The sequence below is a fragment of the Hirundo rustica genome, chromosome 3, assembly GCF_015227805.2.
Source record: "Hirundo rustica isolate bHirRus1 chromosome 3, bHirRus1.pri.v3, whole genome shotgun sequence".
NCBI classification, from domain to species: domain Eukaryota; kingdom Metazoa; phylum Chordata; class Aves; order Passeriformes; family Hirundinidae; genus Hirundo; species Hirundo rustica.
The window spans coordinates 57,202,857-57,230,739 of NC_053452.1; the positions used below are offsets into that span (position 1 = coordinate 57,202,857).

At 37.5% G+C, this 27,883-nt stretch overlaps 1 protein-coding gene across 1 annotated transcript in view; it reads right to left on the reverse strand.

Annotated features, from left to right (window-relative positions):
* Positions 1-701: 701 nt before the first annotated feature.
* The window catches only part of ESR1 (estrogen receptor 1), a 160,864-nt gene continuing 133,682 nt past the window's right edge, over positions 702-27,883 (reverse strand). The window contains 5 exon segments of the mRNA XM_040059234.2: positions 702-1,599; positions 1,602-1,813; positions 3,724-3,907; positions 10,145-10,278; positions 22,039-22,177. Of these exon segments, the coding sequence (XP_039915168.1) occupies positions 1,478-1,599; positions 1,602-1,813; positions 3,724-3,907; positions 10,145-10,278; positions 22,039-22,177 (791 nt within the window). The 3' untranslated portion in view covers positions 702-1,477.

The window sequence follows — 27,883 nt, forward strand, 5'->3', positions numbered from 1 at the left end:
TGGCAGGGTGGTTGCTTCCAACCAGCTATTGGAATAGTCCGTGCTAACGGTCCGTCCTGGTCCGTGCTATCTCTCAATCCACACCCGTCAACCAGAAGTGTAGATAGCACAGACAAAGTTTATCATTAGATTAGTAAAATATCCCTGGCATATGTAATCTCATTCCAGTACCCAGCAAAGTTCCCTGACATTTAATTTTCTAGCACAGAGGCAGTCAAACAGCAGCACCAACTCCTACTTTGGATAGCATATCGTGGCATTCTTCAGTCTCTTTCACATCCTGTTGAAACTGTTGATGTCAGTGGACCTTTTGTATATTTACACTTGGTCTGAAGAATCAAACTGATCCTTATGAATATCCTTAGGAGCTACAGACAAGCATGGAGAAAGACAGATTTATCTTTCTGGACATGCAGTCCCAAAGTCTGCACCATGTCTGAGGCTCATTGCCCAGTTTTAGTGTCACAGGTGAGCTGGCTCTTAACAGTGATTTTGAAACATGCCACAAGAGCCAAAGAAAGCCAAGGCAAGGAAAAACCTGCTGCTCTGACTTTGACACTAGCCCTCCCACACACAACTAGACCACACTCTGCTGAGTGGGATGGGACCATCCCACCCTTCTGAGTCAGTCTTGTACTGGCATCCTCACCCCTTGCTTTGTGGCACAACAAAGCACAGGATAGGGGGAGGGATCTTTTATAAATACTGCTGGATTCTGTATGTGTGTGAAGACCTGTTTTTAAGACCAGATGATTTTTGTAATTGTCTGGTCTGATTCAAGAGTAATTCTCTATGCTATAAATGTTTGCCACGTTGCCCTGGATTTATACTCTTGGGCAACAAAATTATCTTTCTAGGATCAGACAAGATAGCATGCATGCAAAGCAATTCATCTAGAGGATATGGTAATGGTACCTAAAAGTTTGGTCAGAATGATCTTGAGACAGAGTTGCCTGGTGATGTAAGCCAGCGATGCAAAATAGTATAATTCTCAGACAGCAGTTCCTCTATACTGTAGGAAGAAAAGAGGCAGGAATCTAACTAAACTACCAAGGTAGTCCCTCGCAGTGCAGCTTCCCTATGGCACACTAAGATGCCAGTCAACTTTCTGTTTACACTGCCCAAGAAGTCATCCAGAATCTCTACCAAACTGCTTCAAAGTTTCAAGCAAGCAATGGATTAAGTGAGCTCATGATTTGGGGTGAATATTAACAAAGACTACTACTCATGAAGATACCAATATGCATGGGTGGTATGGTCTATCAATTCATAGTAAAATGAATGTATGGTTTAGATTAGGACTTAGTTACCCAAATAACATGCAAAATTAAATAAAACACTGCAAATTTTAAATCAAGTTAGCCAGACAATCCTTGCTGGCTATCCATGGCAATGAAATGTCTTCCATTTAGGATAAGCAATCAATTTAGCACAAGTGCTTGACAAACACTCATATGGAAAATGCTGGTGTCTGTTGTCACTGGAGTGTTTTCAAAGGTGGCACTATAGACGAAGTGAAGCATGAGCTAGGTAGAACACTGCTGGGTTTCTCATACCACTGTATATGCTGAATTCTGTTTATATTGTATTCTGCATATTCTCCTCTTCTTTGCTGTTTACATAAAAAGACTGCAAGGAATGAGATGAAGCTGATGCAGTTGTCAGCTGGCTTCGGTTCTCCTCTTCCATGGGTGCAGCACTCCTGGCTGCTGGGGCATGCAGTCGGTGAGCGTCCAGCATCTCCAGCAAGAGATCATAGAGTGGAACTACGTTCTTACACTTCATATTGTACAGGTGCTCCATTCCTTTGTTGCTGTGGGTTGTGATGAAATAACAGTTACTTAGTTACTTTCCAAATATGCTGGGGGCGGGGGGGGGGGGAGGCAGGGGGGGAAGCTGCTAGCTAATAATATTTGCTGGGTTCATATAAATCCTGTATTGTACAAAACAACCAACTTAGCAGTGCATTTGCCTTGCACATCTGCTACAGACAAGCAGAAGGCGGCACCTTCAAAGAACGTTGCAGACTGCTGTAGTCAGGATGCCTTCTACACATGTCTCTTTTGCTCTTCTTTTCCTAAGAAGTAGCCTAGAGCACATAGACTCTAAACTTAGCAACTGTGACGAAGTGGATGGGATGAATTTAGCCTTTCCCATAATAAAAAATACCAGTTTTCTTTCCTGGAAAATAAGCTCAGCCAATTTCTTAGCAAAAGCTCACTTATAATAGTATCCATTCACATAACAAAGAAAATAAAAATTAACTTTACTATGCATCTGGAATTTTCTTAATAGTACAAATTCTTTTGGGGGCTGGGGGGAAGGTTCATTAACACAAGGACAAAGAAACTCTATAAAATTACAGAAGTGAAAGTAAAAAAAAATAAAAATGCACACATCCCTTGACTTTTCCCCAAAGATCGTGTATCAGTTCAGGAGGTAAAATCTGCATGTTTCAGCTTTAGTAGCTATGATGTGGTGTCTACTCTAATTTAAATATCATTACCTGAAATAATGAAAATTAAAATCTGTGTAGCAACATCTCCTGTGGTTTCATAATAATAAAATATATAGATATCTTTGTAGAAATTTATGCTGTTAACACCTCATCCACTGAGCAGCTACCTTAAGAGGTAATTTGGGAGAATAATTTGCTTCAATTACTAACAGTGTGTCAGGCAGCTCACCTCTGATTAGCAAAAGGCATGGTCCTCTAGACTGGAATTTAGTAGTTCTGCATTTATCCTCATCCATACAATTCACGTAATGATCCTAAATTTCTTTTCTAAAGTGATCTGCAATCATGACTCTTGTGAAAAGTGGCTGCATAAAAGTGATAGTTTTATTCAATCTTATAGGAGACTAAAGTTTGCAGAGCTAGGCTACTCCTGCATTAATATTCTACGCAGTACTTTTCCAACACCTGTGTCCAGGTCTCAGGTACTCACCCTGGGAAAACCTTAGACCTTTTAGAACAGGTTCAGAGCAGGGCCACAGAGGTGATCCAAGGGCTGGAGCACCTCTCCTATGAGGAAAGGCTGAGAGAACTGGAGTTGTTCAGCCTGGAGAAGAGAAGGCTCCTTACAAAGCCTTCCAGTACCTGAAGGGGGCCTAGAAGAGAGCTGGAAAGGGACTTTTTACAAGGGCATGTAGTGACAGGACAAGGGAGGGTGGCTTCAAACTGAAAGAGAGCAGTTTTGGATTAGGTATTAAGAAGAAATTCTGTACTGAGGATTCTAAGGCACTAGAACAGATTGTCCTGTCCAGAGAAATCGTGGGTACCCCATCCCTGGAAGTGTTCAAGGCTAGCTTGGATGGGGCCCTGAGCAACCTGGTCTGAGTGGAAGGCATCCCTGCCCATATCTGGAGGGTTGGAACTAGATGGTCTTTAAGTTCCTTTCCAAACCAGGCCATTCCATGATTCTATGACACGCGTAAGATTAAAAGCAGATACTGCTTTCTATCAAACTATCAGCACTATCAAAACAAAAGGCAGATGAAAAGACAACTAGAAGGGACACATGGGGGTAAATATTTTCATATGGGGTTTTTTTGGTGTGTTGGTTTTTTTGGTTTTTTTTTTTTTGGTAACAGGCCTCCACACAATTTGCACTCCCATCCATGAAAGCACTCCCATCCATGAAGGTAAAGTATGCATTGCGTTTGTGACACCTCTCTTGCATGGGCCTAGCACAGAAGTGCTGACTGTGTGCTTGCTCTCACCTCATGTGCCTGATGTGAGAGAGGATGAGGAGGAGCTGGGCCAGCCGTCTGTGTTGCTGCTGCAGAGAAAGACCTGACTTAGCCATTAAGTGTATCAGAGTGTCTGTGATCTTGTCCAGGACACGGTGAATATAGTCTTTCTCTTCCAGAGATTTCAGGGTGCTGGAAAGAAAAGTGTACACACCTAGAGTAGGAGGGAGAAAGAAAACAAGCCACAGACAAAAAATTACTTTGGTGGGCTCAGAGTTGCCCAAGGTATGCCCTATGGTGCCTTTTAAGCTGTGTTAAGCCACAGGGTCTGACTATTTGCCAGCTTTCTTGCTTGGCAGCCAGGTCACTGCTCTGAATGACCCTGGAGCAAGGATTTGGGCACTGTGGGAAAAGCACAGTATCAGAGGAAGACAATGCCGCTTCACAGCCTGGGTCCCACCAAGGTCTGTACCAAGTGCTAGGTGACACCTGCAGCTAGACCTACCTGTGGGCTGTGCTCTTCTCTTGGTCACTCGGCTTTGAAACCTTGAGGAGATGCTGCGCCCCTTGAGAGCTCTGCAGTACTTACCAACTGACACAAGCTTTCAGCAGCTTTTGCCATTTTCCCTGCTGTTTAATATTTGATTTTTAGCGATTTTCTTGTCAATCGAACTGAATAGTGTTACACAAAACATGTAAACAAAACCAGGGTTTGTTTAAGGACCAAAATTGTCCCAACCAAGCAAAGGTCTTGAAGTGTGTGCTCCTTTACCTGCAAAGCTGACTCTCCTTTAAAAACTATGTCCAAATCACTTTGTGCAAATTTAGCTGTCTTGAATTTCTTACTGCTCAAAGTGAGCAGCTTTGGACCAGATAAAAATTTTTCCAGAGGACAAAACATCTTAAAACTCCCTCTCCAACAGCCTTTTTTACATCACCTATGAGGGTCTCCAATCCAGGCATAAGACCTTTTGCTAATAGTAAATCTTGGGAGCATGAAGCTCACAACAGCTTTCAAAATGGGAAAGTCTAAATTATTTTGGGCTGTTCTATCTTGATTTTTTTCTGGACTACACCATACAGCCAATGTGAATCAGGTCACAACAACACTGTGCTGCCAAAACAGAGCTGCTGCATTCACATCAGTTTTTAAATCTTTTGGACTGAACCCATAACTCTAAACAGGTCATATTGCCATAATCCAGTCCCGAGGCACCAGAGGTTTAAGATGTACAAAGGGTAATACAATCAAACTAGCTTCATCATAGAGCGTTCATCATCCTGTGTCTATAATAGACTGAAATCCTGTGCATTGACCCTTCTTCATCAGTTCACAGAGCCAAGAACAGATCTGGATTTTCTCCTTGGAAAAAAAAATGGTTTCTGGAATAATGTTTTGTTTTGCTTTTCTTTAAAGCATCATAAATAGCAGAATATGGAATGCAGTTAGTGCCATTAAGAATAAAAGACACACAGATACTAGCATGCACACACAGACATATGTGCTATAGCTCACATATTTTCATCGTTTGCAGCCTTGGGGCTACCACTGGATATGAAGATACTTTGCTGTGCATCTGAGCTGTCAGAGAGTTGAGATTTTTTTTAACATTTTGGCCTACCACATCTCCTTACATCAGCTGGGTACTTCAAGGACCTGACACCTAGAACTACTGTAACCTGCAACTAGCTTTTATGATTTGGCATCTTCTGTATGAAAAAGAACTGTAAATGTGTTTGTGAAAGTGAGTGTCTCTGGGACAGAGTAAGCAAGAAACTACTTTAAAAAACCAAAAGGGTAACTAAAACACAGTACAACTTCTGAAAATCATCAGTCAGAGTTCTTAATTTTGGTAATGGGCATTGCTTCAAATTTGATATAGATAGATAATACAGTGGCCTCTTTCCTCACAGAGATTTTCATAGCTATTGTTATTTTTACAGAAATTAATTCACATACAGAAACTGGTCCTGGGGCTTTTCTCAGCTGAACCTTTCTCAGCTGACTCTGAACCACCCTCACATATACCTATTGCCAATACAAGGCTTGATAGCTTAACATGTACCTGTAGGGGCAATATTCTTAAATATTACTGGCCAAACACAATCTACTAGAAGGAAATAATAATTTTGTAAATGCACAGTGCCTCCAGAGAAGTTTACTTCAGCCACAAGACCTATTGTGCTCTTGCAACAATACCCCACAGCTTCATCTTGCTGAAACCAGTGAAACAAAAGAATCTTTTTCTCACCTAGGTCTAGTCTAGAAGCTATTAAAAACTGTAAATCAAAAAAGCACTCCTCAATAACTGTAGAGAATTCAGGCAACTGCCAGTCAATAACTGCCAAGGAAAATTATGTTTAGTTTTCCTTTCTACACCCTCATGGTGATTGCTCCTGCCCCAGGCCACTGACCAGAGATTTTCCAAAAAAAAAAAATGCTGGCTATCACACTCATATACATCCAAGAAGAATTTTCAAATGAGGGTGCAGAAAATTGACTTAGCAAACTGAATTTAACAGTCTCCAAGGCCTTTCAAGCCTAAATTGAATAGCTACCAGGTTGATTTCCTGCTCTTTCTGTAGGCCAGTGTTGTAAACCTTAGAAGGTGCAAGAACAGAGACAGCACCACCCTACAACCAAGCAAGGACTGCAACAAGGCTGTAACACATACCAGAACAGGAACACTTGGGGGCTGCAGTGCATGCCAGCCCTTGGCATACATACATTGATAGAATTTTATACCTCCCACCATATATAATTATATATTTGTTGAATGATATTGTAGAAGAAAATGCCCTCAACATCTTTTTTGTCACAATAAACCCCAGCTTAAAATATTTTTACAGTGAGAGTTCAGTCTCACAGAGCAATACCCAAGGCTCTTCTTCCACTACACCCAATTGCTCTGAAACTGTAGCAAGACAGGCTGAGGTATGAGGAAATTCATCTCTGTACCATCTTGGAACAATCCAGCCCCCAAAATAAATAAATAAATAAGAAGCACAATTTAAAAGCAACTGAAAAACATCAGGAGAAAGGAGTAACAAACAGTCACGTGGAACAACGTATCAGAAGGGCTCCAGTACGCATCAAATGAGGCAAATCTTTTCATCTCAGTGGACTAGCCAGCTAACACGTTAGGTAAATCAGCTGCTAAGGCAGACATGACCTACATCTCCATGTCTAAAATGAAAGCCTGTTGCTTTGCCGCATAGCAGCAGTCCTCCAATACACTCAAAAGCAAAACATCTGGCATCATGTTGCCCTTCCATGATTCTAATACTTATTTTCCAATGTTAAGTAACAGCCCTTTAATATTGAGTTGAATGTGGTTTTCAAAAATACTACTTTGCTTTTTCAGTCAAAAGGTTTATTGCTGCAGCTTTAGAGGGGCACCTTCGGGTTTGTTATTTATCTGGACACAGTGATGTCCTTGTTCTTACAGATATGTCACCTTGTTATCTCAGGAAAACTGTGGAAGTAGCATAAGCATCTACCTTGGTTTACTAACAAAACCTTCCATTCTTTCCACATGCACTGAGCAAAACAAAAAAAAAAAAAAAAAAAAAAAAAAAAAAAAAAACAAAAAAACCCACCACAAACATATTGCATTTTGTCCAAAACCACAAGGAAAAGGAGTGTAAAGATATTAAACCTTGAGAGATGTTGCAAAAACAAAAATGTCCAATGAAGGCAATAAACACTACTTCATAAGAAGAGACTACCAGATGTCCAAGAATTTATTAAAGAAATGTTTGTGTACACTCAGTCAATTAAATCCACACAAAGACTTAGAATGCAAATGCAGGCTGCTTTTAAACATCAAATGTAGCATAATTAGTCCTATTTGTTTAATTAATCCACTTGTTTAAATAATTTTGAAATCTGCTGGTTTAGTCACATGCATATATAATACAGACAGCATAATAAGCCAAAAAATCATTCTGTGTTTATCTGCTGTTTCTTTAGTAGAAGATTTGGAATATTTACATCTGCACTCACAGAAAGAAATCAGGGTAGGGTAGGTTTGTGCATCACCTTGTTCATCCTCTTGCTCAAACAGGGTTAGATCAAGCTGCCTGGAGCTTTGTCCAGCTGAGTTCTGAGTATTTGCAGGGATTGAGATCCTACCATTTTTCTGGCCAACCTGTTCCAGTAAGAAACCTCTAATTGGATAGAGTTTTTGTTCTGTTTATCTGGTCAGGACCTCCCTTGCTGTGGTTTGTCTCTATTGCAGATTGTCCTTTCTTGCTGCACCTCTGAGAAGGGTCTGGCCCCGGCTCTTCCATAACCTGTTCAGCAGCCGTCTGAGGGCTGCAGTAAGACCCTCCTTTACCTTCTCTTTCCCTGCATGAACAAACTCAGCCCTCTCAGCCACGTGCATCAGAACACATAATGTTTCATATCTGTCCAACACTTTATGTAAGGAAGTTGGCTACATTCTGTGAAGTGAGGCATCTCCAGAAGACATCTTAGAGGATCTGTGCCAAACATTGACACAACTCTTACACATACCCCAAACTGTGCCACTTATCTCTGCATTGCAGTCTAATGCCTCTTAATTTGGGTATCTAGAGAGTCTGGCAGCCAGAAACTTACATCAACATTCCCACTGTCTAGTTATAAAATTAATTTGTTGTAGAAATACAAATAATGAAATGTACTTTTATGCATAAAGGTAATAACATGCAACACAGATATGCATATATACATAGAGTTTACAGTGGTCCCATCTCTCTTACATGCAGAAGGAAATTTACCTCTGATTATCACTGACTTCATTTGCTATATATATGGGGTGTTTAATTTAATTTAATTTAATTTAATTTAATTTAATTTAATTTAATTTAATTTAATTTTTACAATTTTTCCTTTGGGTAATATTGAGATATATTTATGAAGGATAGCTGGTGATGACTGGGAGGGCTTTGTCTGAATAAAAAAATTAGTTTTATGGATCAATATTAAGTATATCATAGGCACGAAATTTCTCTTGACCATGACTTCAGTTCTTCATGTTCAAGACATGACTATGTTATTTGTTTTATTCAAAATTCCAGTTCTATTTTTTCTAATTGAACTTCAAAATTTTTATAAATCAATTATATAGTCTAGGAAATATCCTGGTACAGTTATAAGGGAAATTAAAGGAAAATAAAACGTCAAATAGTAATTACAATTGTCACACCCTGGCAACTAAGGTAAGAACAATAGCCCTTCATTCCTAATATGCCACTTGCTTGCCTCAAATGTTACTTTTTGGCAATTGGTTACAACCACAACAAAGCCTGAACCACATTAATATCTCATAGAACATACATAAAGCATTTTATATTAGATTGTATAAATACATAATTTTGCTTCAACTTTGAGGAGACCACATCTAAATGGTCCAAATTGCCTGATCAATAAAGCAACATCTGTTGTGTTTACAGTTAGCCTTTGATGTGAATATCCTGAATTTGTTTTTCCTTCAATTTGGGCAAGCGATCCGTTAGACAACTGGATAAAAAGGACACAGAACCTTCCAAATCTGTTTTCTCTAGAGGGTAGTACCATCTGCAAGTTCAAATGCAACAGGAAAAACTTTACAAGTGGGTAAAGTTTTGGGAAACTCTGGCATCTTTAGTCACCAGGTAACAGCCTAGCAGAGAATTGTGTCTAAAATTTTTACTTTGGGACCATTTTAGATGTCTATCATTTCCATGAGAACACCATGGATCTCATTTCTGCTTGTAACAAACAAGTTGTCTAGAGGTTTTTTCTCATTTCAAATAGAAAAGAATTCTCTGGTGTGCAACAGAAGTTTTCTGTCACATGCTTCAAGTTAAATTTGCTTGTTTCAAGCATCTCAAGTAAAAGTCAAGCCATCTAACCTTACATATTTATATCTGTATCTATACTTACACTTGTTATCTAGTAATCTATTTTTGAAGTGTACTTCAGGATGAGATTTACAGCCAAAAACTATAAAGGAAGTGTAAAGTGATTACATCAGTTTTAGATGCCTGTAATTTAATATTAACTAAACCATGATGAACTCAACCACATTTTTGCCCTTATTTCCTTTTATTTTGCCATCACCTAGGCACTGCAGTTAAGCATTGCCTTTGAGTGCCCTGTGTATGGTTCCAGCTACTTCAGTGTCTTGTAAGTGGAGTTCTAAGACCTGCCAGCACTGGTTCAAAGCACTTCTCTGACCATTCTCCACATCAGCTGCACCATGTGTCATCTACTCACTGCACCGTTTTCTGGGTCCCATCTACATCACCGAACATTTTTGACTGCTTCCACCCTTGCCTGGTGGTCCTGCCTGCATCTGTGTTAAAAACCCACTTCCATTGCCTCTGTCCCAAAATGAAAATGCCATTAAGGACAGCAAGCAGTGTTCAACTGCACGCAGAAGCGGCCACAATCACCCATGTGATAGCAAAGCACGCAACTTACCAGAGTTGAGCAGGATGATGGACTTAAGGCACACAAATTCCTCCCCTTGAAGGTTCATCATGCGAAACCGAGCAGCAGTAGCCAGCAGCATGTCAAAGATTTCCACCATGCCCTCTACACACTTCCCTTGATTCCTGTGTGAATACCATCAATGGGGAGACATTCACAGTTTTAACCTGGTGGTACCATGAGTTTTTCATCCCCTTGGACCAATACCCTCCAATTTGATTTCATCTACTCAAGAGCAAGTATGTGACTTCCTACTCTGTGTACATTTGATATATGTGTGATTACAAAAGTTCCAAGTAAAATAAATAAAACATTAAGTAAGTACCATATTTCCAAGAAAAATCAGTTTCAGGAACTCATCACAAAGGCATCATTGTGGTGGAACGTTTTAAACTGACTCAACCAAATTTTTATATTGAGGAAAAGAATTGTTTAAAACTTCATTTTGATTTGTGTGTATGTGTTCTGCTTTTGTTCCTTGGCTTCCTCTTTCTTTTCTTTTTTTCTCTTTAACTGAAATGGTCCCAATTCTTTGCCTTTCTCCCTCCCTAATCATTTGCACTTGTTTCTAGATGGCCGAGCAACCTTTAATGCTCCAACACATTTCTCTTGATGTTCAATGTCATCATAATTCCTCCTTAAAGAATAAGCTTATTCATGAGCTCGAGAAGGATCTAGGAGGCCAAAATCATGTTTGTATGACTTATTAAAACTATCAGTTCACTCTAAATATCAAGTAACTTTTTACATTGAAGCATTAAACAAAGCTGAAGTTTGGAACATCTCAAAGTGTTCATTAGTAATGGCAATTAATAATTTCCTTCTGCTCACAGTATTAATCATTCCCACTGACTAATTTTCATCTTGCCCACTCAACCTGCAGCTGAAGAATTAATGCAGATTGTTATTATTTTGGGGGAAAATTCAGTCTGCAGATATTTTGGTCATTTCCATTGCTACCTTTTTCAACAACTACCTACTTTTACTTTTATTAAGCCTTCCTGAGTGAAATTTTAATATATAAGACTTAATGAGTGATCCGATCTTTTGTTTAGAAATATAATACTTTCTATATATGGCTTTCATAAACAAAATTAGATCATTGCTACAAGAAAATGCAAAAGAAATTTCAAGGGAACAGAATATGATTTATAGCATGAAAAAGATTTCTTTGTGGCAAGAAATCTACCCACATAGAGACACCTGCCTGAAGTCTTAACACAGATGTGCTGTTGGGAACCTGTAGCTGATGCCTGAACCCACACCAGACACTCAGACAATACAGATATCTTCCCTTCTGATTGCAGACTGAGAAATTTCTTTGCACTCTCCAAGGCATCAGGAAAAGTTTCAGTGCTTCTGATACAATATATTTACCCACAACAATAGAATTTCCTCTCTATAATGTTATTAATTTCCTCTCTATAATGTTTAGCACAGAGTACTAGAATCCTTTAATAGTTTTGCATAAATTTAAATAAAGCCTCAATAAACGTTTGTTTAAGAATTGGATATTTCAGGATTTTGCAGAAATTAAAAGTTTCTGTGGATCAAAAGACAAATTGCCCATATTTAAAAAACCCACATCTTCTGACTGAGATATTTGTTTGGTCCAAAAAACTACTGCAAAACTACTTTGCTTGATTCAAAACTACTGCAGCCAGCTTTCAAAACATTTCAAAATATTACACAATCTGAACAAATTGCAAAATTTCCATGTCTAAGACCAGAGGAAAAAAAAAGAAAAAGGAAGTTATTTGTAAAATCAGACCATTTAACATGCCTTATGGTGCCTCCTAAAGACAGACATTTTGATAGCAAGTAAGAATTATTCCCAACCTGCTACAAAAATAGTTCGATACACTGAAGTTTACAAAATCAATATTCCAATCATGGCTCTCTTGCTGACAAGTACAACCTCTGAACAAAAGCCACTAATCCAGCAACACATATTCCATTGTGCTTAAATCAACATGTGTGCCTCTTTCCCATCAACTGAATGGATATGATAGCAGATTAATAAAAAATTATGTAAATTTAAGAGATTTTAAATAGTTCCTAATCTCTTTTGCTTTGCTATCTGCTATGTGCGTGAAAGACCAGGTTACTCCACAAGGAAAAAAAAGTCTCTCTTTAGGTAATGTACTTTAGGTGAAGTTATATACCCAGCTTTAAGTATTGCAAGGCATGACCTAGAAATTTCTGCTTTATTTATGAGATTTGAGTCTTCACAGAGGTAGGAAGCAGATCCATCTCCATTGACATCAATGGGAACTGCAGGAGTTAAGGATCTTTGCAATACTGGGTTCTATTATTTTTATTATTATTATTATTATTATTATTATTATTATTATTTAGGCTACAGCAATTATTTTCTTTGACAACCAACAAGAAACTATCTCAAACTGGAATCTCCAGTTCTCCTGAATTGCCTTCTAACTTTCTAACATAAGCTGATAATACCATTATCACAGTTAGGTGTTCAGTTGATAGGGAGGCCTGTCTGGGAAAGCCTAGAGAACTTTCCTGAAGGCCAAATTAGCAATAAATTTGACAATTATCTTTACCCTACCATCTTGCTGTTGTCTTTGTGTATTCTCATCTTACTGAAGACAAGACAACAAAAGCTTGTTTACTGCAAAGCATCACAGTGTATTCTCAAAAAAATCCTTTAAATTTGGCTATTGGGAAATGTTTAGGAAAGATAAATCATTTTAATTAAAGGTCTTATGTGACCGCATAAAAGTACTGTGTACAATTCAGAATTACTTTAGTCCAGCCTCCCACTCAAAGCAGGGTCAGCTCACTCAAGGCTTTATGCAATGCTGGTCTTGAAAATCTCCAAAGATGGAGACTGCACAACCTCTCTCAGCTTAATTATTTTCATCATCATGCTTTTTTCCTCCCTTACATCCAGTCAAAACCTCCTCTGCTTCAATTTATTACTCCCATTTCTCACTCTCCCATCAGGCATTTTAATAAAGGACCTTGATAACCTCCTTGTAGAATGTAGGTTATGCAGACTTAAAAGCCCTTTTCTCCTCCAGGCAGAAGAAATCCACTTCTTCCAGCCACAAGGCATGGAGTCTGGCCTTGGTGGCTCTCCACTTTTATTAATATATTTCCTGTAATAACTGGATATGGTATTCCAGATAATGAGTGCCAAATAAAAGCAGTATAATGGCTTCCCTCCCTCTAATGCCTACGCTACCACTGATAGTGGTAGCAATACCAGGGCTGTTCCACTCTGTGTGGGAATAAGAATCCAGATTTTATTTAAGTCTAGGGAAAAACTTAGACACCGGGAATGCTTTTAAGAGAAGCACAGGATCAAGTAAAAATTAATAATGAAGCATGCTTGTGTGAAGGGAACAGCGACTCAAGGACTCAGTGGATGTTCTCATCAAACTTTTCATTCAAAGGGAAATGCTAAAGTAAGACAGATGCACCCATCAAAACAAAGTCTGATTGTGTTTATTATCTCTCTGTTGTCTTATACCATGGTATTTCATTTGATGAAAAGGGACTACCAAGAACAGATGGGATGCACCAGGCAAGGAGAGGGAATATCAGCTTCAAGAGTGGACTTAGTAACTCTAAACAAGGCTCGGCACAGGATGTGTTCCTAAGCCCAAAGGTAGGTTAGGAAATGAAGGAGAGAAAAGCTGCAAGGAGGATAACATTCATATCCCCAGATAGAAAGAAGAGCATTCAAAGACTTAACTCTTACACAGGAGGAGAACAGTAAGTCTGGACACAGACTTCCAAACAATAGATGATCTTTATATACAATAATGTATTCTATATAAACTAGTTCTATTAATAGACATCAGTATAAGCTTTCCACTCCTACGTAAAGCAATGCACTAAAACAGCTTAAGGAAGTAGGATGTCAGGACAGGTCCATCTGCAAGGATTTAAGACCAAATCTACACCTACTGGGATGTGCCTTAAATACTGCCAGACAGGCATAATAGGACTACTTAACAAACAGAGGATTCCACCTTTTCTCAATGCTGTGCTTTATCAGTCACTGAAAGATGAGAAAATTGTTATTAGCAGAGAAATTTTACTTCAGACCATCCTGCATTTAACCAGTAATACAAAGGGATTGTGGAAAAGATTAGGGGAAAAGTAAGCAGGAAAAAATTAAAATCTGAAAAAAAAATAACCCCAAAGCTCTAGAACAAAAGAGCAATGTGAAAAGAACAGGAGTCAAAGAGAAAAGCAGAAACTACCAAGTGTAAAGTAAATCACAGTGTCAGAGCAAACCCTGCTGATAAAGCGAAATTCTTATTGTTCTGTCAGTATCCAGGAGGTCAAATATCATTTTGCTTTGGAAAAAAATGGGTTTTTGATCATAGGAATCAAGCTTGCACCTTCACACAAATCAACCTGTAAGTGGTAGGTGGTCATGAAGGTGTGAGCTACAGAAAGGGACAAATTAATTATATACAGGGCTTGTTTACAATTCTGTTTTGTTGTTTTCCACATTGTTTTTGGTTTGAGGATTGTGGAATTTTTTAATTGACTTGTTCATAAGCCTTCAGAGTTAGAAACATCTTTTGCTCATCCCATTTCTCCCAGAATACTGGCTTTCAATTAACACACCCTGGGGAACTTCATAGACTACAATCAATGGCTGGTATTACAACCTGCTCTTCCTGAGTGTACTGTTAAGAGCCCATTTTTTCTTATTCAATGTAAGCTTAAGAACAAATATTTGGATAATTGCTGGCAAAATACATTCAAAAGTTATAAAATCAGTCCAATATTTAAAAGTCACTACTGAAAAATATCTGCAACAAATATGAAGTAGCACATTTATCAATAAATTAAATAAATAATGATCTATTTCAAAGTTATTTTCACCTAGAGTTAGTCACAGATTACCAGAGCTGCTGATATTGTATGAATTTTCTGGAAATCATCTAGTTCAGTGGTCCTGCTCAGGCCTATATATTGTTGGGTTTTCAGTATCTCCAAGGACTGAGACTCCAAAACCTCTGGTCCTGTCACTGACAAGAATCTTCCACTGCCTTCTTTACTTCCCCCCTGCCCCCCCAATCAGATCTAAGTCTTCTCAGATTCTCCTTGTATGAGAGTTGTTCCAGTCCATTCTTTGTGGCCTGTCACTGGCCTCGGCCCAGTACGTACATGTCTGTCCTGTACAGGGTAGCTCAGAACTGGACACAGCACTCCAGATTTGCCACAGCACGTCTGAGCAGCGAGAGAGCATCGCCTACCTCTAGATGCTACTAAAGCTTTTCCTGAGTCAGTCTGGGAGGGGAGAACTGCTGGCTCAGAGGGCACCCAGTTGTGCTGAATTCTCAGAAAGTTTATGGAGTTTTCCCCACCGTGGTGTCCTGGAGGCAATTCTGTATTTATATGCATGCACATACTTGGGGAGGTTTCCTACTAATAGGTTTTGTTATTATTCTTTCTTGTCCACATCATCCTGTTTTAAAGTTCCCTCACCAGGTTGGCCAGTGTGTGGAAATCATGGTTTTGCCCCACTTTATGGTATGGATTTCATCTCTTCGTAGATGAAATCCATCCTTGGTACTCATAGTAGGTTCCATGATAAAAGAGTTGAAACCCTGCCGTTGACACCAGTTGTTGACCTGCAGGATCCGTCCGTTCTGCCTCAAGCCCTTTCTCCTCAGCAGCCCCCATGGACTGGACCACCCGGGTTCCCACATGCTTGACACTTGCCCTCAGAGCCAGGTAGCCAACAAACTGTCTTTCCTGACTGGATGACCACAGGATCATCCACCTACGCAAAGAGGGTAAGAGTAGTACTCTGTACTCAGTCAATCAGGTCTGAAACACAGAGACAATCGGCTACTAAGTACCTTTGAAAGATTTTTCCCCTTGTTAAATATAATGTGAAATAGGTCCACAAATAGGCGAGGTAGGAAAAAAATCCCTGAAACGCTGCTGTGATAGTTCTAGGAAAATTTATTATTCTTTGGTCACATTTAAGACATTTAGATTAGAAAATCATTATGAAGGCTCTCCATTTGGGAATAATAAAGCTAAAATAATTGGCCAAAGAAAAGTTATTCTAATTTACAGGAGGGCCTTTTTCAGTTTAATTTATATTCAGTCTGAGTCACCATAAAGCCAAAAAACATTTCAAAATTCTCTCCATTATCAGAAATGCAAAGAAAATTTGATTTTTAAATTAACAGCATCAGAGTACGATGTGACCTAGAACTGGGGCCTGAGCTTCCAAGGTCAGGGTTACTAGATGAACAAGTAATCTCATAATTTATGTAGGGACTATCTTGAATCCAGAATTATTTAATTTTCTTTGAAAACTTCTTTTCAAATCTACAGTCCCCCAAGGAATCTATCAGCTGAAAACTGTGAAGATGTGAAGATTGTAATGACAGGAGGCTTTCCTTTTTTTTTTCCTTTTTTTAAGAATTCATAACTTTAAGCATAACCCAGTGCTTCCCCAGACTCTGAAAAGAGCTGCCTGATTTTACATTTAAGTTGTTTGAGTTATAGAATTGGCTAGTCTTTGAATTTTGCTAAGAGACAGTAAAGACTGATTGACAAGGATGAGACAGTAATTTTTTATTATTTTTAAGTTTTATAATTCTGTCTCTTGAAATAGTTCGTGATTTTTTCATTCTAGAGGGCCTGCAGTATAATAATACAGCTCAGAATTCAACCACACAGTGAAAGATTAAAGAGAAATTTAATTATTTCAAGAGATTCCTTAACTCACTGCAAGTTAATCCATTCAGCTCTATCAAGAAAGTAGCCTAATGGCAAGACGATTTTTTGAGCTGGGTTTTCTGGATGGAATCTATTGATTTTAAAGATGTGATGAAAAGCAAATGTACAATTGCTTTTCAAATCCATTTTGAAGGGTAATTTAGGATATTCTTGTTGCCTATGGACGTCTCCCTTTTGAAAAAACTACAAGCAGACGGTCACTAAGGCCGCATTCTGAAAAAAGCACTTGGGATCACTTTCTTAAATTTTTCTAATAAATCAATGGTAATTAATGCATCCACAATTTCACATTTACTCAAGTGACAGACAAGTGTGGTGTCCTCAGACATTTGGAACATTTTACAAGCTGAGGGACTAGAAAAACATACTCAGATTTCATCTTGATGCTCTTCTATTGTATCTAATAATATGCCTCATAAAATATCTGCATAAAAAACTTAGAAGATTCTTTTCAGGTACAGGGAGAAAAGTTCAGGAAAACAGCCATGAAAGTAGTAAATTATTCAGCTACCCTTTCACACAGTGAATGCTGTAAGTTTTTTTGCTCTTTGTGTTAGTTGCAGTTTAGAGATCCACTGTCTCCTGCAATTGCTCAATACAAAAGTCAGTAAAAGGAAAATTCTTCTCTTCAGAGAGAATGAAAAATCTTCATCAAGCACTGGAAGTATAAGTGATTAATTCTCCAAATTAAAATGAACCCTGAAAAACAGACTACCTTTCTCCATAAAAAAAAGGAAAAAAAAACTGATAGAAACACGGAAATACTGACTAAATTGAACTGAAATTTTATGTCCCTAAGCGGATTTTTTTTGCTACGAGACATTTTTTACAACCACGATAAGAAAACAACAGTAGAAAATAATATTAAGACAGCCATACCGTCTCATATCAAAGGTGTATTTAGCTGTGGGCTAAGCACACAGGCATTTGGATCTGCTGGTTTCAAGTGACTACCTCTAGTGCTGAGCTGGAAGAGATAATAACTTGTGGATTACCACACATCTCAGCGTGCTCATGACTTTATATAACTCCTATCATCTTTACTTTGTTCCCATTCTTCTAATGAATATCACAGGCAGAGAAGTCAGTCAATTTAGTAGGTTTTTGTAGCGAAGTTCGTATCTCTTTTTAATTGCCTATGCAACACCTCTGGGTACCTCTCCTATGCTTCCAACATTACTGTCAAGACGAAGAAAATCAGAAAGGCACAGTTTTCTAAGCACAGATGAAACACAGAATTAAACAGAAGAATGGCAATGGTCATTTTCCTGTTGTAAAGATTCTCAAGGGGAAGGAAAGCTGCAGTCTCTGACTACCGGTAAGCAAAGGACTGCTGGCTCTATAGAACTAATTGCTGATAACAGTGATATGTAAAGATCAACTCAGAACGCTGTTTAGGAAGGTCAGAACTATTACTCTCCTATGTACATCCCATCACATTTGTCTACATAACATTTGGAACTTGCTTAATACTTTTTGTAATTCGACAAGACGTCCGTCATCTACTTGCTTATTAATTTCTTAAAGGACTTCAATGTACTCATGGCTTCCTCTTACAAAATGCACAGTTACTCTTCATCACTATGTCATATTCATTCAACTTCAGCCAATTCTCCTCTTTAGATGGAATCCCATCAGTTTCTTTACTGTGGTCACCAGACTTCCTTTTGAAAATGCAGCACAGCATTTCTCATTTTGCAGATACAGAGAATGATTCAAGTGAGAATCAGCAATCCAGCATTTTCTATCATGAGTTTCTTTATAATTATGTTTCAAGCCTTTGAGTAACCTGGCATCAGCAAGATATCTGAATGCAACAAATCCTTCAAAGATACAGTAAAATATGACTGTCTTTCTCCTGAAGAAACATTACATTTTCTTCAAAATTATAAAGAGTCTACTGTCAGGCCTGACAAATTTCAACCCTGGTCTAATGACATTTTTAAAGCCTAGTTTCTTGGGAACCCTCCAGACAGGAAACATCTGTTTTGTCCTACCAGAAAACTAAGCCTTCACTTCTAAATTTGTCTTATACAATATATTAATTTTCAAAACCAGAATATAAAATACTTGAATTTATTATTTGATTTTTTTAAGGTACTGTACATTAATTGCAAGCACTGTGGGTGTATCATTGTATTTCCTGATTGAGCCTGTTTTTCTAATCTATAATTATTGTCTTTTGAGCATTTTAATAGCAGCAATTGTACACTGTAAAAATCTACCAGTCCTATGTAACTGACAGACTGTTAAAATTCCTGATTTTGAACCAAGACTCAAGTGTTTGGATAATGCATTAACAGACTAAGAAATGATGCATTAGCTCACAGAATACACTGTCTAATTACAATGTAGACTGAGAACAAAAAGAGATAATGGGATTATATTCATCCATACAGAAGACAGCAGTCTACACATACTGTCAACTTAATTGTTGTGTAATTATTTTCTTATAGGCAAAGAAAAATTTTAAAAAGGAAAATATAATTAATAACTAAGGTCTGCTTTACAGACAATTTCAAGGAGTCTTCCAAGTGTGAACTGTTGCAAAGGAAAGTTAAAGAAGTATTTATTTGAAGATGTAACTGGTTGACTTGCATAGAATTAGAAAACACAATTTCTAAAAGATCTTCAGAGACAAGACAAGCATATGTGTAATATGACCCAAGTAGGAGGAGTGAGGTGGGAAAAGAAAGATCACATTTTTTCAAAAAACAGCAAAGCTGAAAGGTTACTTTTTATGACATTTTGGATAGACATTAGCAAGACAAGACTCTATTTATCTAGCCAAAAGGCAAAAAAAGTTGTATAATAAAATTTGGTGTGACCTAAGCTTTAGGAACAGATGTATACAAACGACTACCTATATCAAAGATCCTTGACAGAAAGAATCTGTTAGAATCAGGATACACTTGAATGCTAAAATGAAAAGGGTGTTCATATCAGAGAGGATGTCTGCAACAGAATGATCACAGAGACCTAGAGGCATATACAAACTGTCGTAAAAGTCTGTATTAATATAGAATTTTCACTAAAAATTTCACTCCTATGAGAGTTGGATGGAACTCTGAGCAACGTGGTCTAATGAAAGATGTCCCTGCCCATGGAAGGGGGATGGAACTAGTGATCTTTAAGGTCCTGTCCAACTCAAACCATTTCATGGTTCTATGGATACTTGATGCAGTGAAGGAATTCATTGAGTGAAACAGACTCTGAATCAGTGTTTGCCCTGCTCTCTCAAACCTGACAAACAACGTATTTTTGCTATATAACATTCTCAAAAGCCAATTTGCCTAAATCAAATTAACACATCAAAATATTGTTAGCATTAATTAACTAAATTAAGAGTTATTTAATTGATTAGCATATCAGTGCTTCCCAGAGTCAAGTAATTTATTATTTTACTTTCTGCAAATATCCCTACCAAATGAAGTGAGGCAAGTATATGATGACCTAGAAAGATGTTTCTTATTATTTGAAAATTAGAAGATGTAATAGATCTACATTTTTACAGTCTTAATTGAAACACAGGAAACAAAGAGCCCTGAAGTAATATGTGGTTCTAGTTGCATGCAATCGTTTTCTTTAATCCAACAGTTGCCTTAAAACTGTGTGAATCAACTGCTCAAACTCCATTTTACTGAGAGCATGGGAATTTTGAACTGAGAAAGACAAAAATTTCAAAATTATTTTAAAACTGTTGCAGCTTTTTGTGAAGACTATACTTACATTTAGACAAGAAGATACTTTCTGTACCTAAAATGAGAATGTGTTTTATACTTTTCTAGTTCCACAGCCCACAGATCATTGTACATACACAAGTGGAATAGAGTTTTTCCTAAGGTAATAAATATTTCTCTATTGCTGTGAAATACTATGTTTTATCCTGTTAGTTATTATCATTTGTATTTTACTAAGATGTTAAAAGCAAGTCCTGGGGAGTGTGTACAAATAGAAGGCAGGGAATCAAAGGATTATCACGGCATGAATGCAGCCGTGGGAACTCAGTACCACACAGTCAACAGAGCAAGTTGATCATAAGAAATTTTTCTGCTAATGAGAAGTTTGATTAATTTACACAGCTGGTGGCTGCAGTAGCTGAAGGCTCTGCCCTTGACTTTCTGTTGCCACCCCTCTGCCCCTGCAGCTACGTGATGGGGTCAGGAGCTTGCCCAGCTCTTAGCTGCCTCTCTGCATACTCCATCTCAGCTTGTCTCTTCTGCCACTTTCAGTTTAGACCAAGATGCCAAATTCTGCCCTGAAGTGACTCCTGTGCACACAGCAGCTCTCTCTTATGGGGGCAGGAGTCCTCAACCAAGAGGAACACCAATAGCTAAGATGACTCTATCCTAAGCAATTTTTTCTGAAAATAATTGAAATTTTTCATTAAGTTTTTCCCATGACTAGGAAAAAGAGAGCTTGGGTTTACATTACGACAGTAGAAAATATGTTTTAAATTACCAGTATTCCTGCTTTTAACGTGCAGACTGCCAGCTAAAATCCAGGATATCATAATACAGCACAAACAGATATTTTTCTCTCAGAAAAACTTAGGATATTTTAGCAAGACTGGCTAAAAAAAAGTCTTAGTGAAGGAAGCACGTACATTTGTCATATTCATCTCCACTTTTCATGAGGGAAAAAACCCTCAAACTTAATGTATTCTCTATAAATAAATAAGACTGCACTTGAGATTCTGTGATGATTTTCTTCCAAAATTTTGGCTGTCTGCTTGGATAAATTCATTCTAACTAAGAAAAACTAGGAGGATTTTAAATAAACAAAAATAATTATCAGAATTAAATGGATAGTGTTCAGTTTTTAATTTAAATTACTTCTGGAACAAACAATACAGACTGTAAGAGAAACTTACTGCTGCCTTTGAAACAAACTACTTCAAGCAGCAGATGAATCTCGGACATATAACTTGTCTAATAAATGACCAGGATCATATTCCTGAGCACTTCTAGGTTTTTTAGAGTTCATTTTCCAGTCTCACCTACTATAAGCCTGCTTGATATATGAAGTACTGTCAGATTGTAGTATCAGTGAGATGATGCCATGCTAAAAATTAATCATCTGATCACAGCAGAAATGAATTCACTTAAATAATTCACAGCAACATGCGGACTGACCTGTCCAGTAACAGGTTAGGTGCAAACAAAAGTTTTCCTGGGTGTTCCATGGAGCGCCAGACTAAGCCGATCATCAGTATCTCTAACCAGGCACATTCCAGTAGATGGACCTGGTCATGGAGTGTTAAATCCACAAATCCTGAAAGAATAAACAGGAGACAGTAAAAACACTCCAGTTTTGTAAGTGGAACAACATTTTTCAGAGAACTAGGTTTAAAAGTGCTTTATAGCTGGATAACCAAAAACAGCAATAAAAGAGGCATTTGTTCTCTTTATAATTTGGGCTGAGTTTTGTCCACCAGGGTTCCTGATGTCAGTCAGAACAGTCAGAACTTTCTAGCCCACTGTTTTTGTGCTGGCTGTACTCTTCCCAAAAATCCCGGCAAGAGCCTGGACAACATCTCGATCCCCACATCTCTTGCCAGGGGCCTGGGAATTCAGGTGCACGCTGCAGAAAGGGGCACCTGTCTGCTCCAGCACCACTCTGCCTGGGGCATCAAGCAAAATGGAAAAATGCCTGCTATAAAATGAAGTGACAGCTCTAATCAGCTAACCCCAGTTAGTTGAACAGGTCTCTTGGTGGAATGCTGTTTTACAGACTCGTGGACATTTCACCGTATTGAAAGTGTGGTACCTGTGTGGAAGAGGGACCAACAGAGCATTTCAAATAAAGTAGAGAGCAAATGCTGTTCTTTGCACAATCAGTATTCGTTGACAAAACACCTGTTTATATTCCTACTGGACTATAGAAGAGGGAGGAAATAAGTATTGTATTTAAACATTGTTTAGAAACAATGAATGCGAAGTATAAGATGGCTTATAACAATACTACAAAAAATGCCAAAGAATAATGGTGAATGGAAACATGAAACCATGATCACAGTGGTCCTCCCTGTGTTCATTTCATGCCAGAGAATGAATTATTGCCTGTTTTGAATTCTAACTTTTCATGAATGTTATTTTCAATCCAAAAAATGTAACCAAAGTGGAGATTGCATAATATGATTTATTAGATCTTGCACAAGTTATTCCTTGAAATTAGAATGAACTTCCTAAAATAAAATGTGCAGAAGTTGCCTTAAAATAGATCTTATTTTTTACTCAGTGCTACAAGTTAAACACATTATTGAACCTTGCCATAATTTTTTTTGGCGGGGGGGAGGGGGGGGGGCGCATAATTGTAATGATTTATACAGAACACATGGTAAACTACCTTACCAGCCCTAAAATGGCAGGGATTTTCCTCCTATGTTGTGTCCTCTCTGAAGGTACATAGTGAGTCAGTTTTGAGGAATATACCTGACATACACTTGAGTATTATCTTGAGAAGAAGGAAAAAAAAAGGCACATATTTTAAAAGTTAAACGATGTGCCAAGAAATATATTTTTCAAATAAGAAAGAATAAACAAAATACTGTTCACAGTAACTTATAAAATATTGTTAAGTTTGGTAAAACAGTTATTGATATATTTAATGAAAATATCTGAGCGCTAATCAATCTTATGGTAAGAAATCATCCAAAAAAAGGAAACAGATTTAAAACATTTGAAATAAAACCCACCTATCAATCATTAGAAGGGAATTTAGGCAGTTGCAGTGCCTGCTGTTTTTATGGATGTGGAAATAAATAATTGCTTTTTCCTGTACTTTTTCTTTATTACCAAGTGCAAAAAATTATTTTCAGACTTCAAAGACTGATGAAATGGCACTTCCCTGAGTCACCAAGTAGCTTGAACAATAGAGCTGAAACTTAAAAGAGCAACATTCTTAACTACAAAGCATTGGTTACAGCACTCAAGCACAAAACTGGCAGAAAGAAAATATCTGTATATGGAGAACAAATAATAAGGACCAGGTTTCCTATTAAGTATTGCCCTAAAATGACAATACAATAATTGCCTTGATGGCTTTTTATGTGACATTGTAAATTTATTATCTTGCTGTTGATAAAACTAGCTAGTTTGTTTAGTTAGTAAAACTAAATGTCCTGCCCAGAGAAGCTGTAAATCCCCGTTCCTGGAAGTGTTTAATGCCAGGATGGAGGGGATTTTGAACAACCTGGTCTAATGGACGGTGTCCCTGCCCGTGGCAGGGGAGTTGGATGGAACTAGGCGATCTCTAAGGTCCCTTCCAACCCAAACTATCTGATGATTCCATAAAATAATAGATTTGATGAAACAAAGTTCTGTATGATACCTGATACTGTAAAACTATGAAACACATTAACTGAATGAGAGTATTTTAAATTTCATGTTTCAATATGGTGAAGGGTGATGAACTGAACTAAAGTATTTCTAAAGGAAGGATGTTCAGTTTACTTTTTTACCATAGACGATTTTTAATGATGACACAGAAAAACAGAAGTCATAGTTCAGATGTCCTGCTGGCATGTGGGAAACATCTAATGAAGACAATGAACTTTATAAAAAGCCAGGGAAATTCTGAGAGCATAAGAAAGTTGAATTACCTCAGTGTTACCTGAATCTGATAACCATCCTGCAAGTGGGACAAGAAGTTAAGACAAAACGGTAGAGAAAAATCAAAATGAATAAAGCATTGAAAAATATGCCCTCTGGTGAGGAGTAAGCTAAATAGTTTAGAGGGATTGAAGGACTACAATGGATAAATAGCCAAAGAAAAAGAGACTAGCACTACAAAAGGTAATGGCATAACAGAGAGAAGCCCATGCTGGCAGCTAGACTGACTTCAAGTCAGACTGCAAATTAGAGGGCATCGTTAACAACAAAATTGGTTATTACCTAAGCATCACATTAAATTTCCTTGAATTTGTAACATTAAACAAGATCTAATGATTTTTTTAAGACACACTCTTCTTCAAAAAAGTTAATTCGGAATAATATAACAGAAGGTTAAATTAAATTATGAATAATTCATTATTCCATTCATCACATAGAGCATGTTGCACTTTAGTGTTGCTGAAATTATGTGTAGACGTGCACATAATTCTCAAATTTCAGTACTCCTTTATTTCTGGAAAGTTTTGAAAATTATTTAGACAGTATATTTTAATTCTAAATTTTTGATTACTGTGCTTTAAGGAAGAAGACAGACATTCACTTCATTGTTGATAAATTAATTAATTGTAGTTTGGATGTAACCTACATCTCGCTCCACATACCAGAATGACTAATTTCATGACCTTATATCAATCACTACCAAAACCCCAGATTGCCACTATCCATCCTATCCAACATATATCATATGTTTGGCAGGAGAAAGATGCTTGGAGAATAAAAGCTGTGCCTAGACCATTCTACTTTTTTTCAAATACAGATAAATTAACAGCATTTCCGAGTGACTGCCAACAACAAACATCATGAATGTACCACAAATTCTTGTAGGAATATGGAAATCTGAACTTCTGAAAATCCATAATGATCTTCAGCATACTCAGCTAGGAGTAAGGGGCAAATAAACTTGTGTGCAGAACACAAAACTGTAATGTTCAAATTAAACTGATATCCTTTCTAGTTTAAACCAGCAATAGTGCTGCAAGCGTGACAATAAGACACAAACCTCTCTCTTTCAGACAGTAAGATACTCCAAAGCAGGAGTGGGTCCATGGAGCAAAAGCTATTAAAACTTTACTTTGGCAAGCATGACATTAGATTATGGAATCCAAAATTGTATGATCCCACCACCCTAAAAAAAAGGAAGGCAGTAACTACTTACAACACAAGTAGGCAAATATATTTGTAACCTGGGAGTTTGGGCAACATGAGGACAACTGGAAATAGCATTTGGTAAAGCATATATCCTTGAGAAAAGTGGTTTATGCATGAAATTGCTTGATTGCAGCAAGGAACAACATAAAGCCTGGATGTTTTTCATTTATTGCTAGTTCAAAATACATTGTGCATCTTTCTGTTCTCTGAAATAACCACTACCAACACATGTATATGTATGTATGTGTGTCAAATTTTAGCAATCATTTTCAAATTAATAAATTCATCATTTGCCTAAGTGACTTTTGACCAAAAAAGTAACTACCCATTTTATGAGAAACAATTTCCATAGCAATTACCATTCTCTGAGATCCAATATCCAGTGTCATTGCAGATTCAATCCTGCAACAGGAAGTCCTCCACTGGGCACTTAGTAACACTTGGGGATCATTTTCATAATTTTGGAGTTTCTACTAATAAGACAAACTACAGGGTGTCCAGACTCTTCAAAAATCAGTTAAGTAAATGTGAAAAAAAATTATAAAGAAACCTTTCTTTCAACGTGTCATCCAACTCTAATCCAACTTGTATGTTTATACTATATCTCTTAATTACCATGATGTGTACCTAAAAGATGAATTTTTGCAAGAAAATAAAGATTGTGTCATAAAGAATGAGTCTGTCTCCAGTCTTTGACGGAAAGTAAAGTAAAAGAAACAAACAGTTTTAAAAGCAATAGCAAACCTCAATCTATCAAAGTATCCCATTTACAACAGAAATTGATACCAGATGTTTATGGCAAAAAATACAGCAGGAAAAATACGCTTCTACAGGAAGTTTCCCCATCTTCCAGAGGTGTGCAGCTCAGACTTGAAGAGCTGGAAATGGTCTTTTTGTGATTGATGTCCCTTAACATTTTTCCTTCCAAGTTTCTCTGGGTGCTTTCTGAACTGACTTGGCATTTGACATGCTTCAGATAAGTTTTATGTACTCTAAACCAGTAGTCTCCAGTAAGAACTCTCATACTATTAGTTAACACTAGGTAAATTACAGTCTCCAGCTGTTCAGAAATAAACAAACAAATATCTCTCTCTGCCTATCACTTGATAGATCTACTTGATACATCTAATTATTGTATTGGAAGATTCCATCATTCCCTAGGTTATCAACTCACTCCTTTTCTCCAAACATTTTAAGTATACTCAGTCACTCCTTAGACAAAAGTTATTCTGTTCCCCTTTGAAACAATGTTGTCTTTCTTGGATCATTTTCCAGTTCAGCTATATTCTTTCAGAGACAGTAAGACCAGGACTGCAGACTGTTTCAGTCTGCCCTTCATCACATTATTCAACTTAATAACATCCATAATTTTTATCACTATTATTCACGACTTTTTTTTCCAGCAACCTTATGAATATGTTGAACACTGAAGTTTTAAATGTCCTGCCAGCTTGTCTACTGTGTCTTTAACTTAATAGCAACAGAAATCTATATAATACCTCCTACGGCAAAACCCAGGATGTTAAATGCTACAAAAAAAGTTGTGGGAAATCAGAACACTTAAATTTTGTGTCTTAAATATGGCCAGGCAGACCACTTTTTTTTTTTTTTTTTTTTTTTTTTTTTTCCTATCTTAATGCAGTGTTTTGAAAAGTGGCAAAAACCACTGAAAAAGGCTGTTGTTTACAATTCAATACAGTACTTCAGTCATGAGACAGTCATTTAATAGATCACATTTGAAACAGAATGCTAATTAGGTTGGCAAAGACAGTATGGAAGTAGTGGTGGGTGCTGCAACGTAATTGCTAGCAACCACCCAATAAAGCCACAAAATAAAGAGAGGCTTGTATAGAGAAAAATATCTAAGTAGATGAAAGGCAAACAGCAAAAATAATTCCTATGACAAGTTCTATTCTGAAAAATATAGCCATAGAGAGGAAAAACAGCATTTCCTCCTAATCTAAAGCACACTGAAGGACCAATACCTCAGTCACCACTGTTTGATCAAGTGGTGAAATCTATGCCTGCTTTGATGCCACGAGCTTGGTACGCAACCTCTTCAATCTAAACAGAGTGGTGAGGCTGCACCTATGCATTTATCTAGCACGTAAGATGACATTCTGTTCTGAAATTCTGAAATTGCACAGATCACTCAGCC